The sequence below is a fragment of the Phyllostomus hastatus genome, unplaced genomic scaffold (assembly GCF_019186645.2).
Source record: "Phyllostomus hastatus isolate PE091 unplaced genomic scaffold, TTU_PhHast_1.1 phas_contig_402, whole genome shotgun sequence".
NCBI classification, from domain to species: Eukaryota; Metazoa; Chordata; class Mammalia; order Chiroptera; family Phyllostomidae; genus Phyllostomus; species Phyllostomus hastatus.
This window is the reverse complement of record NW_025333873.1, coordinates 5,645,598-5,663,824: the sequence shown is the minus strand read 5'-3', so window position 1 is coordinate 5,663,824 and position 18,227 is coordinate 5,645,598. Positions and strand designations below refer to the sequence as shown.

Genomic DNA, 18,227 nt, shown 5'->3' with positions numbered 1-18,227 from the left:
GATTCTGCATCTGATAGGTTGGCTATCTCCATTTCGCTTAAGTCTTTTTCTGGAGTTTTGATCTGTTCTTTCATATGAGCCATATTTCTTTGTCTCCTCAATTTGGCAGCCTCCCTGTGTTTGTTCCTGTGTATTAGATAGAGCTGTTTTGACTCCCTGTCTTGGTGCACCTGCTACATTGTAAGGGGCGGAGCCTTAGGTATTCACCAGGGTGAGGCAACCCACTTCACCCGCTTTGTGGAGTTGTATGTGGGGGAGGGGTTAGAGAGGAACAATGCTGCTTGCTCAGCTCTCGGCCACCTTTCCAGTCACTTCCCCCACTTCCCGTGGGCAACTGATACCCTTCTAGCTGCTGTCCTGGTGCTGAATACCGGAGTGCGTGGGTCTGCCTATGATCTAGGACTGTGCGGGTCCTTTAAACAGACGCTGAGAGACTGGCAGTTTCTTCAGCTGCCCCAACCCCCACCGGTTTTTACAGCCAGGAGTTAGGAGGTTTTATTTTCCCAGTGCTGGAACTTGGGGCTGTGTAGTCTGGCCTGGGGCTGGGATTGTTTGCTGCCCAGGTGTCCCTCACAGTTTTTATCTGCCACACGTGAATGTGGAACTACCTGTTCCACCAGCCAGCGCCACCACCTTGCTGCTACCGCCTCACCACGACCACACTGCATCCTCTCTGCTCCAGCTCCCCATCTCCACCCCTCCTACCTGTCTGCATGAATATTTCTTCTTTAAATCCTTGGTTGTCAGACTTCCATACAGTTTGACTTTCTGGCAGTTCTGCTTGTTTTTTAGCTGTGATCCTTCTTATGGTTGTGTGAGGAGGTGAAGCATGTCTACCTATGCCTCCATCTTGGCTGGAAGTTCTCTACCGTTAAATGTTTTAGTCACTACAAATAAGAGGGCTACAAATGAACATCTTTAAAAGTAGCTATGTTTTCAAGCTGATAGGGAAGTGGATGAATTTCCCACCACTCCTTCACAGGCACTGTTCTCCAGCCGTATTACCTCTTTTATGCCTTTGTGTACTGGCTACACACCTCCTTTCTTGACCTAGGATGAGTGCCCTTCCTGGTTTCATTCATCCCCAGGCAGCACCTTTCTCTCCGAGCTCCACTCACACTGTGTCCACTCACACCGTGTACTGTATTTCTAATGCAGATCATATGAAACAACATTACAATCATCTGCTGCCACCTCAATGCTATCTCTACACCTTAATAATCTTGCTATTATAAATATTAATAACTAGATATTTGCCATTACTATAAACAGTGAGTTTTAACAGCAGGGCCAGTGCAGTGTGTGTGTATGAGTGTGTATGTATATAATTGTTACAGGCTAAACTGTTCTTTACCCCTTCCCTCAAAAATTTTGTATACTAAAGCCCTAATCCCCAGTATCCCCAGTACCTCAAAATGTGACTGTATTGAGAACAGAACCTTTAAAGAGGTAATTAAGGTAAAATAACGTCATATGAATAGGCCACAATCCAATCTGATTTGTGTCCTTATAAAAGGACGAAATCTGGATACACCAAGGGTGTTCATGCACACAGAGAAAAGACCATGTGAGAACACAGCAAGAAGATAGCCATCTGCATACCAAGAAGAAAGGCCTCAGAAAAAAAACAAACCTTCCAATCCCTTGATTTGGGACTTTTAGCCTCTAGAACTAAGAGAAAATAAGTATCTGTTGTTTAAGCCACCTGTGACATTTTGTTATGGAAGCCCTAGCAAACTAATACCGTAACATAGCACAATGTCTGCCACACAGTAATTATTCAATATGCATTAGTGATATGAATATCTCTACCTCAAGGGGCAAGGACTGTCATATTCACCTTTATATTGAAAGCACCCAGCTCAGTAACTAGTACGTGGTACTCACAAATACTAAAGAAAATATAAATGAGTACAGCTAACGTGTAGCCACAGAGGGCTCCAAAAGCTAGGGTGAATCAGGGAGCTTTATTCCTAAGTAACGAGTGCAAAATAGAAGATTTTTAGAAGACTGTAAGATTACAGCTAAAATTTCAGTGAAATCAGTTAAATAATGATATGTGCTTGAGGGCTAGAGAAGGAATGCACTACAACAGTGGTCCCCAACCTTTATGGCACCAGGGACTGGTTTTGTGGAAGACAATTTTTCCACAGACCAGGAGTGGGAGGTGGGGACAGGAGACAGAGCTCAGGCGGTAATTCAAGTGAAAGTTCGTTCATTTGCCCGCTGCTGACCTCCTGCTGTGCAGCCGGGTTCCTATGGGCCCTGGTCATCAGCCCGGGGGGTGGGGACCCCTGCACTATAATACAAAGTATGAGAAAGTTAAACATCATATATCACATATCTATAAGACAACAATAAATTCAGATATCTGATACTGATCACACTTAGAACCTACAAGTTAAAATTCTCTGGATAACATATTTCATTTCTGTCCACATCATCCTCAAGGGAGAGAACCTGGGTGAACACGTGATACATATACTGCTCTCAAAATGCTGGCTTTTGTCTTCTCTGTGTATCCTAGGGTTTTTTTCCCCCCCAAATGGCCAAGTATTTGGCAAAACAGAACACTGTACGCTTTCAAATACTCATGGGAGCTTGTAAAAGTAATACAATATTCATGTAATTTCTACTTGCTACACACCAGACCCTGAGGTTGTTTTTCTAACACATAACAAGTGGTTCTGTTACTATGAAGAAAAAAAAAAAAAAGGCCTTTTGGCTAAGATATGAAATAATCTGAACAGAACTGAAATCCTGCTTTTTGAATTTCTGCATCTAAAACAGTGGAGGAGTAAAGTTACGAGTATAACATGTCAACTCTAACTGTGAGATAGAGCCATATTCTTTGATTCTACAACTGCATTTTGTAGTAAAAGATTATCATGCACCAGAAACCACTGCTTTTTTTCTTAAAGCAATATTACTTCAACGTGGTTATAATTAAGTTACACGGGGGAAAACAGCTGGATCCATCACAACTGGTTTTCTCCAACTGCTCAGATTCGTTTTTCGTTATCAGTCCCAGGATTTGTTCCAAAACAGGACTGAATTTTAAATGTAGTTCAGGGAATAGAATAAGCACAAAGTATAAAGGGTCATTCTAAAGCAAGGATGCAGTATCCACTAAGAAACTAATCTGTAAAAATTAAAGTCCAATTTAAATAATATGATACTAACAAAAATAAAAATGTGAACCAACCTTTATGAAACACCACATCCCAGGCACTGTGCTCAGGGCTTACCACACTTAGGTTGAACTGCATGAAAATGGTGATTTCATAAAGTCTAACCTAATATATTTTCTCATTGAATCCTTACGACCACCCCAGTGAAGAGTACTATAATTATCCCTATTCTGCAAATAAGGAAATTAAAATTTAGAGGATTTAACTTGACTTGATCAAGTTAGAGAACTAGGAAATAGAACTGGGATTAAAGCCCAGGTGTAAACCCGAAGCCCAAGTTCTCAGTACCTGCTATACAGTCTCAGCAACCTCTGTGCCCATACAAACTGACGGGACGAGGGTGCAGGCACTCCATGCTCTCACACACTGCTCAAAGCCGCTGCACAGCAACTGTGCAGGTGGTCCGCTCCCCCAGGACCTTACCAAGGGAATCCAATGAGACTGACATCAGCCCATTCTTCAATACCCAAACAGTGGCCCCTTGCAGGATGCCATCTGCAATGAAGAAAAAGATTCTCTCCCACACACAAAACTGCTATACTGTCTACCAGTTGCTGGGATACTGCTGGTAGAAGGGGAAAAAATTTTGAGAAAATTTTAAGAATATAGATTAAAAGATTTAAAAATATTCTTTTTCTGATCTAAAAGTTTCACTTTAAGAAACTTATTCTAAGGAAATAATTAAGTATATGCATAAAAATTATGTTATAAGCCCTGGCTAGTGTGGTTCAGTGGATTGAGTGCTAGCCTGAAAACCAAGGGATTGCCGGTTCAATTCCCAGTCAGGGCACATGCCTGGGTTGTGGTACACGAGAGGTAACCACACATTGATATTTTCTCTCCCTCTCTTTCTCCTTTCCCCTCTAAAAATAAATAAAATAAAATCTTAAAAATTATATTACAAAAATATCCATTAATGTTATCATAAGAGGAAAATCTAAAAACTTCTAGTATGTCCAACAATAGGATGTTAACAGAACTTCCAGTCAAAACGGTGGTTTAGGCAGACATGGCTTTGCGCAACCACATCAAAATTACAATTAAAATGCAGAACCACCATCACTCAGAACTGTCAGAAATCTAGTTGAATGGAAGTCTGACAGCTATGGAATTAAAGAAATCACATCCATCCAGACTAGTAGAAGGGGCTCAAATGCAAAATGGGATGATCCCACATCCACATGCAGTGGATAAAATTCAGGAGGAATATCTTGGGAGCGAGGAGTCCCAGAGCCACATCAGGCCCCCTGGCCCAGGGTTCAGTGACAGGAAGATAAGTCCCACAACTTCTAGCTGCAAAAACCAGTGGGTATGGAGTCAGTAGAAGAAACTTCTGGAGCCCCAAGCAGTTCCTCTTAAAGAATCCACCCACAGACTCACCTACTCACACTCACTGCCTCTGAGTTCCAGCACCAGGGTAGCAGTTTGAAAGACCAGTGGCATATAGGGAGGAACTGAAGTGTCTGGGCAGGAGCTGGGGGACAGCTTTCTCCCAGGCAGAAAGGCAGGCAAAGGCCACTGTCCTTTTCTAAACCCTCCCCCGCAAAGAACCACAAAGCCAACAGGTGGGTGCCATATCTGAGACTCCATCAACCTGGCTAACACTGTTTGAACCATCTTGGAGATCCCCAGAGATTCCACCCCACCCAACACAGGCCCTACCAAAGATGCTTTTCCATATGAATGGCTGGTCTTGGCTCATGCTTCAAAACTTCTTAAATCCTCTCAAACAAGTAAGAGCCAGCCTCAATGAGCCTCGGACCCAGCACTAGCAGTAGCCAGTCTAGATTCATAGCTTGGTTTCACCCAGGGATCTCCAAGCCCAGCACAAGTAGCAGCCTCCTCAGATTGCTTTATAGCTCAGGCAGCATGGGCCCGGGCAAAACACAAATGGGGGCTGACCTTGGCCTGAACCACCTGGGAAACCCCAGGGCCAGCATACCCCGTGGACAGCTACAGAGCACATAAGAGCACCTCCAACCTGCCGCTCCACAGCTTATCCTCCACAGAAAGTGGAAGTTGATAGTAAATGGTCACAGTCAATCCTTGCAGCTGACTGACCTGGTAAATCCCCTCCCAATGATCTTCCAACAGCAACCAAGGCTCAACTATAAGAGGAGGGTGTACTCAGCCCACATCAAGGGCGTGCCTCGAGTACCCAGTGTGGGTGATAGGGAAGGCTGCACCACTGTACCCTACATGACACCTACTACATTAGGCCATGATACCATAACAGGCAGTTATAACAGCTCTACCTAATACATAGAAACAAACACAGGAAGGCTGCCAAAATGAGGAGACAAAGAAACAGGCCCCAAATGAAAGAACAGATCGAAACTCTAGAAAAAGTAACAAAACGGAGATAAGCAATCTATCAGATGCTGAGTTCCACACACTGGTTATAAGGACGCTCAAGGAACTTAGTGAGGACGTCAACAGCATAAAAAAGATCCAGTCAGAAATGAAAGATTCACTGATTGAAATAAAGAACAATTTACAGGGAAACAACAGTAGAGTGGATGAAACTAAGAATCAAATCAATGACTTGGATCATAAGGAAGCAAAAAACAACTAATCAAAACGAGAAGAAAAAAGCACCTCTAAAAACGAGGACAGTATAAACAGCCTCTGGGACAACTTCAAAAGGTCCAACATTCACATCATACAGGTGCCAGGAGAAAAAGCAAGAAACTGGATATCTATTTGAAAAAATAATGGAAGAAAACTTCCCTAAATTCATGAAGGAAATAGACATTCAAGTCCAGCAAGCACAGAGAGTCCCAGTTATGATGGGTGCAAAGAGGCCCACTCCAAGACACATCATCAATAAAATGCCAAAGCTAAAGATAAAGAAGGAATCTTGAAAGCAACAAGAGAAAAGCAGACAATTACCTACAAAGGAGTTCCCATAAGACTGTCTATTGATTTCTCAAAAGAAACTCTGCAGGCAAGAAGAGATTGGCAAGAAATACTCAAAGTCATGAAAAGCAGGGACCTATAGCCAAGATTGCTCTACGCAGCAAAGCTATCATTTAGAATCAAAGGACAGCTAAAGAGCTTCCCAGACAAGAAAATCTAAGAGAGTTCACCATCACCAAACCATTTTTAATAAGAAACGTTAAAGAGACTATTTAAGAAAAAGATCAAAACTATGAACAATAAAATAGCAATAAATACACATCTATCAACAATAGAATCTAAAACACAAACTAAACAAACAAGAAGAGAGAGAATCATGGGTATGGAGAGCATTCTGATGATTGCCAGATGGGAGGGAGGTGAGGGAGAATGGGTGAAGAGGTGAGAGGATTAAGAAGTACAAATAGGTAGTTACAGAATAGCCATGGGATGTAAATTACAGTACAGGAAATAGAGTAGCCAGAGAATTTATACACATGACCGATGGACATGAACAAGGTGTGGGTACTGCCTGAGGAAACGGAGGGTGCTGGGTGGAGGGGGTCAAAGGGGAAAAAATCAGGACAACTGTAATAGCATAATCAATAAAATATAATTTAAAAATATAGGGTATTAACTATTACAGCACCTCTGTATGATTTAAATACTGTGGTAGAAACATAAAATTCATAAACTTTTAACCAAATATTATATGAATGACAAAGTTTAAAAAATTATTTTTTTATTTTAGTACAAATATATATTATACATATGTATTCCACATATAATATGTGTGTGAAAAATAAAAAGAGGGAAGGAAGGAGGGAGAGGGACAACACTAGGTAATAAAATTCTAGGTAACTTTAATTTTCTTCTTTGTAAAGTCAAAAAGAAACTAAACAAACAGTACAAAGCTTAAGAACTATTAGATACTGTAGGGAACTGCCCTGCCTGGTTTCAGAAGCTGTAATGCCCCATGGCTAAGGCTGAGTAAAGGACCTTGGGACCATAAGCCACTGAGGAGACAAAGCTTGTCCTCCTTGTAGGGGCACCGCCTCTGCCCCTTTTCTCTTCACTCTGCTTGGCCCCGGGCAGATGACTCGTTAGCCAATGACAGGTAAGATTCCTCAAAAAAGGGACGACCTAAGACAGGAACAGTCACCAAGGGGCCCTCAGGGAAGGACTTGGGGGGCTATAGAAAAAGGGGGTAATGCACCCTTGCCCCTCAGCTTTGACATAGCCTGAGTCCTCATTCTGTCTGCAAGAAGTCTCCTAACCTCTTGGCTGCCTTACTTCCCAGGCCTGAGGTAAGCCTGAAACAATGCCTTAAGCCTGAAAGAACGCCGGTTGTGGGTGCGACCCTGTGCTGGAAAGGGCGGGTTCCCTAGGGCAATCAGGCCTAAGAAAGAATGCATAAAATCCTATGAAACCTACTTTGCTAATACCCTCAATTTAAATGATAAAGGCCCAAGCAGGAAGTGAGTTTGTACCCCAAAGTTTTATGGCCCTTTAACTATCTGACCCTGACTCAGAATAAGCCTTCAGAGTTCTCTGAATGTTATCTATTGTCTAATCATTTCTGGCCGACAGTGACTGATGAGCTTTACATATATACCTTGTATTCCTACGCAAACTGACCCCAGTAAAAGTTTGTCAAGGCAAGGGCCGAGGCACTCTCCTCTTGAAAGAGTGGCCGAGGTGCTCCGAGGCTTACTCTCCCCTCAAGAGAGTGGCCACACCATCCCTTTTCCTCCACAGGACTCAGCAGTCCATGTGAATCTGTCTCGTCTCATCCATAACACCACAGACCCCAGAAGCCGGGATCCGTGTCAAGATACCAAATGCAGCTATGTAAAATTTCAATCTGCCTCTTGGAATTAGGATTTATTATAGTCTAAACTTAGACAAAAATACCTAATTTTGTGTAGAAATGAGAAATCCAGGTCATTCTAACATGTGGCCTGAGTTGAGAACCACTACCCATAAATACACATATATAGCACAAACTGCACTCTAAATATCTTTAGATAACTGAAACATAAAAGAACTTTTAAAAAATAAAAAAACATTTTGCTTGTATATTACCTGTTAAAGAAATAAAATTCTCAGTAGAATGGGAAAAAAATATCAGTCCTTGTCAACTGGGAGCTGGCCTAGCACTATTAGCTAGGCCTTGGTCTACCCATGTTAAATATAAAGAAATTTACAGAGCACCAACATCAGAAAATGGATCAAGATAAAAACAAGACCATTCCAAGATTACGCCTAAACCATAGACAACAGCATGAATGTTGTCCTAACCAAAAAAAAAATTACCAGATAAAATCCTATGCTGGATAATATGAATTACTGGTACTTCTTTAACCATCATAGCTTTAGCCTTGCTCCATTCTTCTCACCTTCCAGGTTCTTAAAATACCTAGTCACAAAATTACCCCCACTTCCTAAAAGCATCCAATCCACTGCAAGGCTCTTCTTTAATTCCTCCCCAAAATCACTGGTCACAAGTGGAAATCCTATAAGGTTCACCATGATATATATTTTCCCTTTTTACAGTTAATCAATACATTCATCTCGGTTAACGACAGATGTGTTCCTGGGAGTCTTCCCTGGAGGACATTGAAAGTGTTGGGGCCAAAAATTTGAGTACAGGGTGGGACTTGGAGTAAAATAATAAAATTACATAAAAATACCCACATTCTATAGAACTGATAATGTCTACCTAAAGGGATCTTTTGATATGTAAATTTAGCCTATAAAGAGTTCCCTCAAATTCAAAATTCCCAGTGTTTATCAGCACTGGTGATGCTAATTCAATAATAAAATTTTAATTAAATTCTCAGTGAATCAGTTTTCCATCTTACCTAAACAAAATAGAAATATCAGTATAACAAGTGAAAGGCAAATGAAGAAACTAAAGCCTGAACATAATACATTATATAATAAAATGCTCTAATTTAGGTACATTATTTAGTTTAATAAATTAACAATTTAAATAAATTAGTTCCTCATCGGGAGGAACTAAATATAATAATGTCATTAAAATTAATAATCTACCTGAAAAATGAGCATGCTTCAGTAGTATTTGAACTTTACCTTCTCAATCACCAAAGTGAACCCTGGCCAATGTGTCCTTACCTCCTGGGTCCTTATCTGGATTGTACTCTAAGGCGTTGCTACAGATGAGGTCAATATCCTTCAGGAAATCCTTAGCAGTCAGGTAATTATGCTTATCAATTTTAGTTATTACTGTTGATAAATCCATCGGTTCCTTGATTACCTCAAGATAATCTGAAACCTAAAACAAATAGGATATTTTAATGAAAATTACCTACAGTATTTCATATACCTACTAATAAAAACACAGAAGAAAACCATGTAGTTATTTAAAAATTTGGTCTACATATCTAAGAAATAACTTGATAAGGATAAAATTATAGAGCAAATTATGCTACTAAAGGTACCATATCATACTTTCCATGAAAAGCTTCAGTTTCAAATCATATCTAAATCAACTTTGAAATGTTCTCATCTTGAAATATGAAACCAATTGTATCAGCTTTCTTTTAATCCTTTCAACACACCTGAGAAGAGAATGCATGGCTAAAAGCACTAATAAGCATCAATAAATGTTACCTCAAGAAAAACCTCTTCAAGGGAAAATAAAATGAAATAATGTGGGTTTTTTCACATTAAAACCAGTTCTCTGATAAATCTCTTTACAATCTTTAAACAAAAACATAAATTCTTTTCAGTTTAGAGTGAATCATTTCATGGAAAGTGTTTTTCTGCCCCTTTGGAGTCATTACATTTTCACTCAATTTTATAATAAAAATAAGTATTGCTTTCATGACTAGTAAAAGTATTTGCTGGACTTGTCCCTAAATATGAAAAAAAAAACAAAACACAAAAATATACATTTTGCTCTAAGTGTGGATTTTCTCGCAGATAACCCAAAATAGAAGATACTAGGTCATGATGTGCCCAATACATTATATGTTTTATATCACTTGACCCTGGCTGGTGTGGCTTAGTGGGTTGAGCACCAGCCTATGAAACAAAAAGATGCATGCCTAGCCTGAGTGGTGGGCCAGGTCCCCAGTTGGTGGCACACAAGAGGCCATCAACTGATGTTTGTCTCACACATTGATGTTTTTCTCCCTCTCTCTAAAAAATTAAATAAAATCTTATTTTAAAAAAAAGCTATAGCAACTTAAATATTTATTGCCTTTCCCAATGCAAATCTCAATCAGGTTACAAAAGCAGTCTAAGAAATGTCTCCTTAGTCCAGGACTACACTCTGGGGATAGAGGGATTTCTGTTCTAAAGTATTACAGGCTAGTTTTCTGCATTGCAGATGGCACTAATACCCTGGTTTTTAAAAACTTACATATATAAATGTGCATATATGTGCATACATGTTTATATCAATATATATGCACATATACATATTTTATATATGTTTTTTAGGCAGGTGTGTGTGCATGTTTTAATTTATTTTTCACCCTCTATGAGCTGAAAAGCCAGTTACTCTCCTAGGGGAGGCAGCAAAGCTATATTGAAGGAGCAATAGTTCAGAAGGTATTAGTTGGATTCTTGGCTCTGACACTTAGCATGCCTTGTGTACTTGTGGAAAACGTTTTATAAACCATAAAGCACTACAAAAATTCACATTACTACCTATGCTTAATTTTAAATTCACCATTTATTTTCTAAACTTTTGTGTGCTTTGCAGCCTCTTTTGGAATTTCAAAAAGTTTTAGACACCTCACATTTCATTGTTTGAATGGAAATTTTTGTGTTTTAGGTTATCTAAATGCTATCTTGTTTTCCCCCTCTATCCTTCCCAGAGACCCCTGTTTTTAGCTTTAAAAGCAGACAAAGAACCAGAAGTAGAAAGAAGAACAAACAGGAAACTAGAGAAAATATAGCCCTTAAATAAAAGTTTTCCTTGACTAACATTTTCTATCCCCTTCCACTGTCATACCATCACTTATAAAATAGGTATCACAGATGGCATTTGAAATCTGATAATCTCTTCTGGTTAGAAAGAAAAAGAGTTTTCCCTGGCAAAGGCAAATTGTTTCCTCCCAGCATGGGAAGCTAACTTGGGGGCAGTCCTTTATCAATTAAGTGTCAAAGTGTCATACCCAATTTGAAATAAAAATTAACACTTAAAACAATCTCTAGCTGGCTGGTGTAGATCAGTGGATTGAGCACGGGCCTGTGAACCAAAGGGTCGCCAGTTCCATTCCCTGTCGGGACACATGCCTGGGTTGCAGGCTAGGTCCCCGGTAGGGGGCATGCAGGAGGCAACCACACATTGATGTATCTCTCCCTTCTTTCTTTCTCCCTTTCCCTCTCTCTAAAAACAAATAAATAAAATCTTCAAAAATAATAATAATAAAGTAATATTTAAAGTGTGCTGGTAGTTTTAAGATTATCTGAAAACACTAGGAAGAAAAAACTGCTCCACAAATATAAGATGGTACGCATTAGTTACAAAAGCAAGTCCAACAAGTCATATCATTCCAGTGGGAAAAAGTAGCTAAAAGATCCTATAAAGAATGCGGCCTTTAAATTTTTAGAAGCTTTTTAGTCTTGGCTATATCACTTGCCACACTGCCTCAGTTTCCTGAGCTGTAACATAAGAATAATAATAAGGATCAAATGGATAAAACTGTATTGTAGATCAATATACAGATAAAATATAGACAGTCCCTTTATTCCAAAAATAAAAGGTGAAGGGGTGAATAGGTATTTTCAGACTTGCGGGGGGAAGTGGGGGGAGAAACATAATGCTAGCCCATTTTCCTAGTTATAGATGAAGTAATGGTTCCAAAGGAATTGGCTCACGTCCAAATGTACAGATTTCACAACAAGGATGCAACAGAAAACTTTGAATCATTTCATAATTCAAATTTTTAAAAATGTGAAGAAAAATTAAAACTAAAACACCAGAACTGTTCAAACATGGAGTCTGAACTATAAGAAGGTCAGTAAAGATTATATTGTGTTCATCCACATACTATATTATCCCAGGATAAAATAAAATCTGATTTACAGTATTATAATAGATTCCAAATGGAAAATTTCTTTCTGAGCATCACAGACCATACTCCCACAAGGACACAAAACAATGCACATAGAAAGTGAGAAATTTTCCACTAGGAGCAGAAAAAATCCTTAGGGAGAAAAATAATTTTAGCTGCATATGATGTGCTTAACTTCAAGTAGCACCTTAGTCACAGGCATTTCTAAAATATGAAAGACACATTTCAGGCTTCTTAGCCACCTCTTTCAATAAAGTATACATAATTTGGGAAATGCCAATATTAACTGGTATTGTGTTTAGTCAATGCCAATGTATTTTTTTGAGAGTAGGATTTATCCTGGAATAAAAATAGCCTAGTACAGACATTTCACTCAAGTAACTTTTAATCCTCTTCTTAAATGGAAAAGAGATCACAAAGATCAATACTAATTAAGAGGACATAAACAAATTGGTCACTAATTTCATCCAAAAGTCACCAGTTATTTGCTGATGACTTCGGTAGTTACCACATGGATTAAAATTTTACAGGCTAGGGGTAATTATTCATCCATGCCTTTGCTTTTTTTCCTTCCAAAAAAAGATGTCAATATTTTTTTTCTTTTAGCCAGTTCAACTTCACTGTTTGCACACTACTGAAACAAGACCTCTTCAATATCCACCGGTTTGCTGAAGATGTTAAAGCGTTTATCTGTGGCCAGCCTCTTGGTTACATCCCTGAGAAACAACCGCAACTCTCTTAAAGTATTTTCCTCCTGGTCCTCCATCCGAATTTTTTCTGATTCTGATAACTGACGAGGTGGAGAAGGTAGGGCAAGAGGAAGCACTTCCATAGCACAAAGACCTAAAGAAAATTGAAGAAAATGTTGAATCCAACATGACAGGGCCAGGACCTCAATTATTTTTCTGGTTCTTTTAAAGTGTTCTTTTAAGAAAAGGAGAATTCCAAATATAGGTGAACGATGCAAATCCAGCAAGTAAAAATTTGAATGGAAACCAGAAGTATGTTAGGGAATAGCTTCACTTTATAAAATAACTCATGGTAGGATTTCTTTAAAGGGCAAATGATATGATTTTAGATAATTTGATTTTGAAATAGTATTTACATAACTTACAAAAAATATTTCAAACCGAACATAAATATCTTCAGGTGAAGTACTACTGTATACTGATTTGCTTAAGTCACCTTGTTTAAAAACTGCTTCTCCAAATGGGGTTGACTTAAATGCACGAGAGTGAAATGGGCAAGTAACAATCTTTGATCTTTCCTGTTCCTAAAACAATTCTGATTTTAGTCTCTTATCCTCGAAGTCTTACTACAACATAGTATGGATATTAAGTGGCATCTGCTGGGAGCAAAAAAAGAAAAAAATAAAGTAGAAACTAAGAAAAAAAAAAAACAACAACTTCCAAACACACTGTAGGAAGACAGAAAACTGAGTCTAAAGTGTTATATATAAAATGTGTGGTATTCACTATCTATCCCCACAAAAAAAAAAAATCTTAAAAGATTAAGTATTAACTTTTAAAATCACAGTTCTCTTATTCCTTAAAAGATTTTTCTGGTATCACACTGAAGCTCAGGATTAAAATTCTAAGGATTTTTGCTGATTTCAAATAGCCTCTAAAATAAAACATGTAAGTCAACAGAAGCAATTCAAAAAGAGAAAGAATTATATTAATCCTTAACACAGAAAATTTAGGTCTATAAAACTAAAATATATCTAGAAGTATGCAAGATGCCTTATTAAAATGAACCACTTTCACAATGAAATATTTTAATTACTGTTACTTAGAAATATAGAAGGTGACAACCAATAATCACAAGGTGTAAGTTCCATATTGAATTTCCCAAGGGTTCTGGGTGGGGGGAGAAGCCCCACGATTAAAGGCATTTGATGGGTGTTCACTTTTAAACACTATAAAATGTGGAAAGAAGCCACTAAAGGACCATAAAATTATGAACGTGTTGGACAACATAACCAGTGAAAAACAAAGAAGTACAGCGAATACAGAAAAGCAAACACTTGGCATGGACAGGAAATGTACTTAACATCCTACAAGACCAGCTACAAGAAACAAAGAACAAGGAGAAAGAGGCTTGAATTTTTTAAATAAACAGGACTGTTATTTTCTAGAAGCTAAAATATTAAATGAAATACTAAGGGGATCTTATCTTTTACTCGTCTTAAAGATGAGGAGAAACGCTTTTGAATGACTTAGAATGCAGTCCTTACTTAAGGCAAGGGATCAAAATTGGACAAATTTTGAGGCCTCTCTTAATGCTATGAGCCCAAATCTAAGAAAACTCTAATGCTTACAAGAAAGCCATGACAGATTTCCAAGTGCCTGGTAGAATAAGATATCTAAAATAATAAGTAATCAATAAATATTTGAAAAAATAACCAATAAATAAAATAAACCAGAAAAGGTAAATACTCTCATCACTCTTGGCTCAGCAAACCTACCCTAGCCCACAAAGTAATCAGCACAACACCTGGTGTGACTTTATGACCCTCAGAAGGTGAAATCTACCAAGTGTATCTGAACTGAAGTCATAAGGGGACTATTTCACTAACAGACCCCTATGAGTAAAGCTTTAACAATGAGGCTATACTTCCCAATCTCAAGTCAGGTGAACACAATGGCTACTTCCACAAGAGCCCATTTAAAGAATAACAGAACCTGAAAAAACTGTCTTTGCTTTCACAAAGAAATGGTTTCTTTAAAAAAAAAAAAAAATGACTCCAAGATAAGGCATTTCTTAAATCCAACTCCCACCCCCATTTTTGTAAAGCCTTTGGGAACTTTACCAGTGTGTTTCCTTCGTGGTGGAGCCATTGATGCCTGATTGAGAATCAATTCTTGGAAAAATTTTCTTCTGTCTTCTTCTACAGGCCTTTGAATATACAAGACCTCCTCATACTGTATTCTGAAGATGCATTTAACCTACAAACACACACACACAAAGACAGTAAATATAGAGAGAATTAAAACTTATTATACCAAATTACAATTTTTTCCATAACCCATACTGTTCGCAATCTTCATTTAAAATTCACATGGGGGTAGTGTCAACCTAGTCCTAGGCTATGCTGTTGAAAAGTTCAACATGGACTACACAAGAATGGAAGAGTGACTCAGTTGCCCAACTTATTAATAAATTGTACTATAGGTGGAAGAGTCAGAAGGTAATAGCAAAAAGAACAGTTGATTGCAATAGTCAGATGGCAACCGTCTCAAAGGGTTTTCTGCAGAAGAGCTGAAGAGGAATTACCTAGCACCTACAGTAGACAGATGGAAGGATGCCAACCAACAACACTGCCTCCTCTTATGTTGTTTTCAGGTACTTCCATCTGACTTCCCTTCCTGGGCTTATTCCACACCCAGTCTATTCCACTGTATCTTCCAGAATCCTGGTATCACTACAGATAAACTGTACCTTCCGTCTCATCACAGAATGCTCCACAATGATACCGCCTTCCATGCAAAACTCACAAGTCAATTCAAGTCTGTTCCTTCCAGCTGGTGATTACCTACACCCTTCCTTTGTTCATCTGCTCTATAAAGACTTTAACCTCAGGTGCCCCCTCTGCAAGGTATGCTTTTATATCCTCTTCACATCATCCATATTTGTCTGCACACTTAATTTATGCTTTTATAGGTTTGTTTTCCACTTCTAGACACCAAACTCCCTGAGAACAGACCATTTCTTACTCATCTGTTTCCTATGCCTTACCACAGTACCTGGTACATAGTAACGAACAAGCATATACTGAGTAAAGCTCGTGATTCCATTCCCCAGCTCACATCTGACTGGAAATTGCAATTAAAAAAGGAAGAAATCTATAATATGAAAAGTAGCAGCCATGACAGTCCAGAAATACTGGATTAAAATTCAAGTCATCAAAATTTAGCTCAAATGTGGCCACACATTTGTGGTAAACTTTGGATAATCCACTCAATTTGTTATGTCTACCCACTTACTGAATTGAAGACTAAGAATTTCATAAATATTATATCAATCAATCTTTATAACAGTGAGGTATGAATGAGTCCTTCATTTTAAAGATCAAACTTGGGCTTGGAATGGTTTAAGTAACTGATTGAGGGCACAAAATTAATAGAGAACACTAAATTATATAATCTCTAAAGGCCTTTCCAAGCTCTAAAATTCTAAGACAGAGAAGAAACATTCAATGAAGAGTAAAAACTGGAATTCAAAATTTTGGATGGAAATTATTTACCACAACCCAAAGTCAAATCCTTTAATAAGAATTTATAAAAGTTTACCTTGTATCCTTCTAGCACTTTTTTTGTAGACTACCTTCATGTACAATTCCCTCTAACCTGTTGATCTGTGCTTTGCTGGCCCTTCTTCAAAAGTTCTGGCGAGCAAATGGGCATTACCACTGAACACCCATCATGCGCCACATATACGACCAGACACTAGAGTTATAAACTCGAAGAAAATATGCTTACTTCCTGCTGTCAAGATCTTAAGAATCTCATAAGAAACCATTATGATACCACAGAGGAAGAGGCCAGAGGAGAAAAGTAGAGAAACACAGAGGAGGCCCTGCAAGAGTGAAGGGGCATTAGACAAGATACAGCCAAAATAGTCAACATTGACCATGTTTTGAAAAAATAAACAGAACACAATACCTTAGCAGTACCTGGATTTTGTTCAAAGGTTGCAAAACATTTATTTTCAGCTTTAAATATTCTTCCTTCGCAACACTTTTCAACATTGTGTAAAACTTTGTGAATACCAAGCATACCAAGAGTAAGGCTATAATAATCCTATGATATGCCTGCCAGGTTATTATTATAAACGTCTCAGAATCCATCATTTTATAAGTAGACTAAATTATTTTTCTTTCAATTTACTCCTATTTTCTGACATTCTCAGCCTCAAACTTCATGCTGCAAGACGACAAACCTTGTATAATTCCCTGAAAAAAACCCACGATGCTGTCTTTCCCAGTGGTTCACATTGGTCTTTACATGCATGCTATTCACTCTTTCGTAAACCCTTTTTTTAAAAAAAATTTTTATTTATTTATTTTTAGAGAGAGGGGAAGGGAAGGAGAAAGAGAGAAAGAAACATCAATGTGCGGTTGCCTCCCATGCGGCCCCCCACCGGGGACCTGGCCTGCAACCCAGACATGTGCCCCAACTGGGAACCAAACCAGCAACCCTCAGGTTCACAGCCCGTGCTCAATCCACTGTGCCACACCAGCCAGGGCATAAACTTTTTTTAACTCTCCACTCAAGCCAATGCTTTCTGCATGAAGCTTTCTCTGACTTGCCCAGATATACTCAAGCATACCTCCTAATGTCTCTCAACAAATATTTTTCAAACTCAATGATTTTTAGGAGATGAATTCAGTTGTGCAACCATCACAAACCAGTTTTAGAACACTTTCATCACCTCCAAAAACTTCCCTTGTGCCCATCTGCAGTTAATCCCCACTCACACTCAAGACTCCTGGCCTGACAACCAGGTGATCTGCTTTCTGTCTTTAGAGATTTATTTGCCTCTTCTAGAAATTGCATACCATACAACTGGTAGTCTTTTGTGTCCAGCTTCTCTCACTCAGGATAATATACTTGGTTCATTCACCCTGGAGACTCTATCAGTAGTTTATTAATTTATCGCTGAATAGTATTTCACGATATGTATTTACAACATTTTGTTTCATCATCCACCAATTAGTAAATACTTGGGTTGTTTCCACTATTGTGAGGAGTACTAGTAGGAACATTTGCATAAAACTCATTGTATGCACATATGTTTATGTTTCTCTTGTGTAGTTACCTAGGAGTAGAAATGCTGAGAGATACAGTAAATTTTGTCTAACATTTAAAGAATTGCCAAACTTTCCAGAGCGGCAACAACATTTTACAATTCCACCAGCAATATACAAACACTCCGATTTCTCTACATCCTTGCCAGCACTTGGTATTATCTCTATTTTTTGTTATAACTATTCTAGTGGTTGTACAGTGGTATCTTATCCCTAAATAACTAATGTTAGGGAAAATTCTTTTCCATGCTTATTAGCCCAAGAGTACAAATGCTC

At 38.5% G+C, this 18,227-nt stretch overlaps 1 protein-coding gene across 3 annotated transcripts in view; it reads right to left on the bottom strand.

The window, feature by feature from the left end:
• Positions 1-18,227, bottom strand: part of ATAD2B (ATPase family AAA domain containing 2B) — a 127,248-nt gene that overhangs the window by 18,765 nt on the left and 90,256 nt on the right. For 2 of the 3 annotated variants that reach the window (XR_006786347.1, XM_045844425.1), the window contains exons 20-22: positions 14,955-15,090; positions 12,789-12,985; positions 9,228-9,387 (exon numbers count right to left, since the gene is read on the bottom strand). Coding sequence is in view for 2 of the 3 variants with exons in the window: in XM_045844425.1 (XP_045700381.1) it covers positions 9,228-9,387; positions 12,789-12,985; positions 14,955-15,090 (493 nt within the window). In the remaining variant the exon portion in view is untranslated. The remainder of the gene's footprint in view (positions 1-9,227; positions 9,388-12,788; positions 12,986-14,954; positions 15,091-18,227) is intronic. The other variant, XM_045844426.1, reaches the window with a different exon arrangement.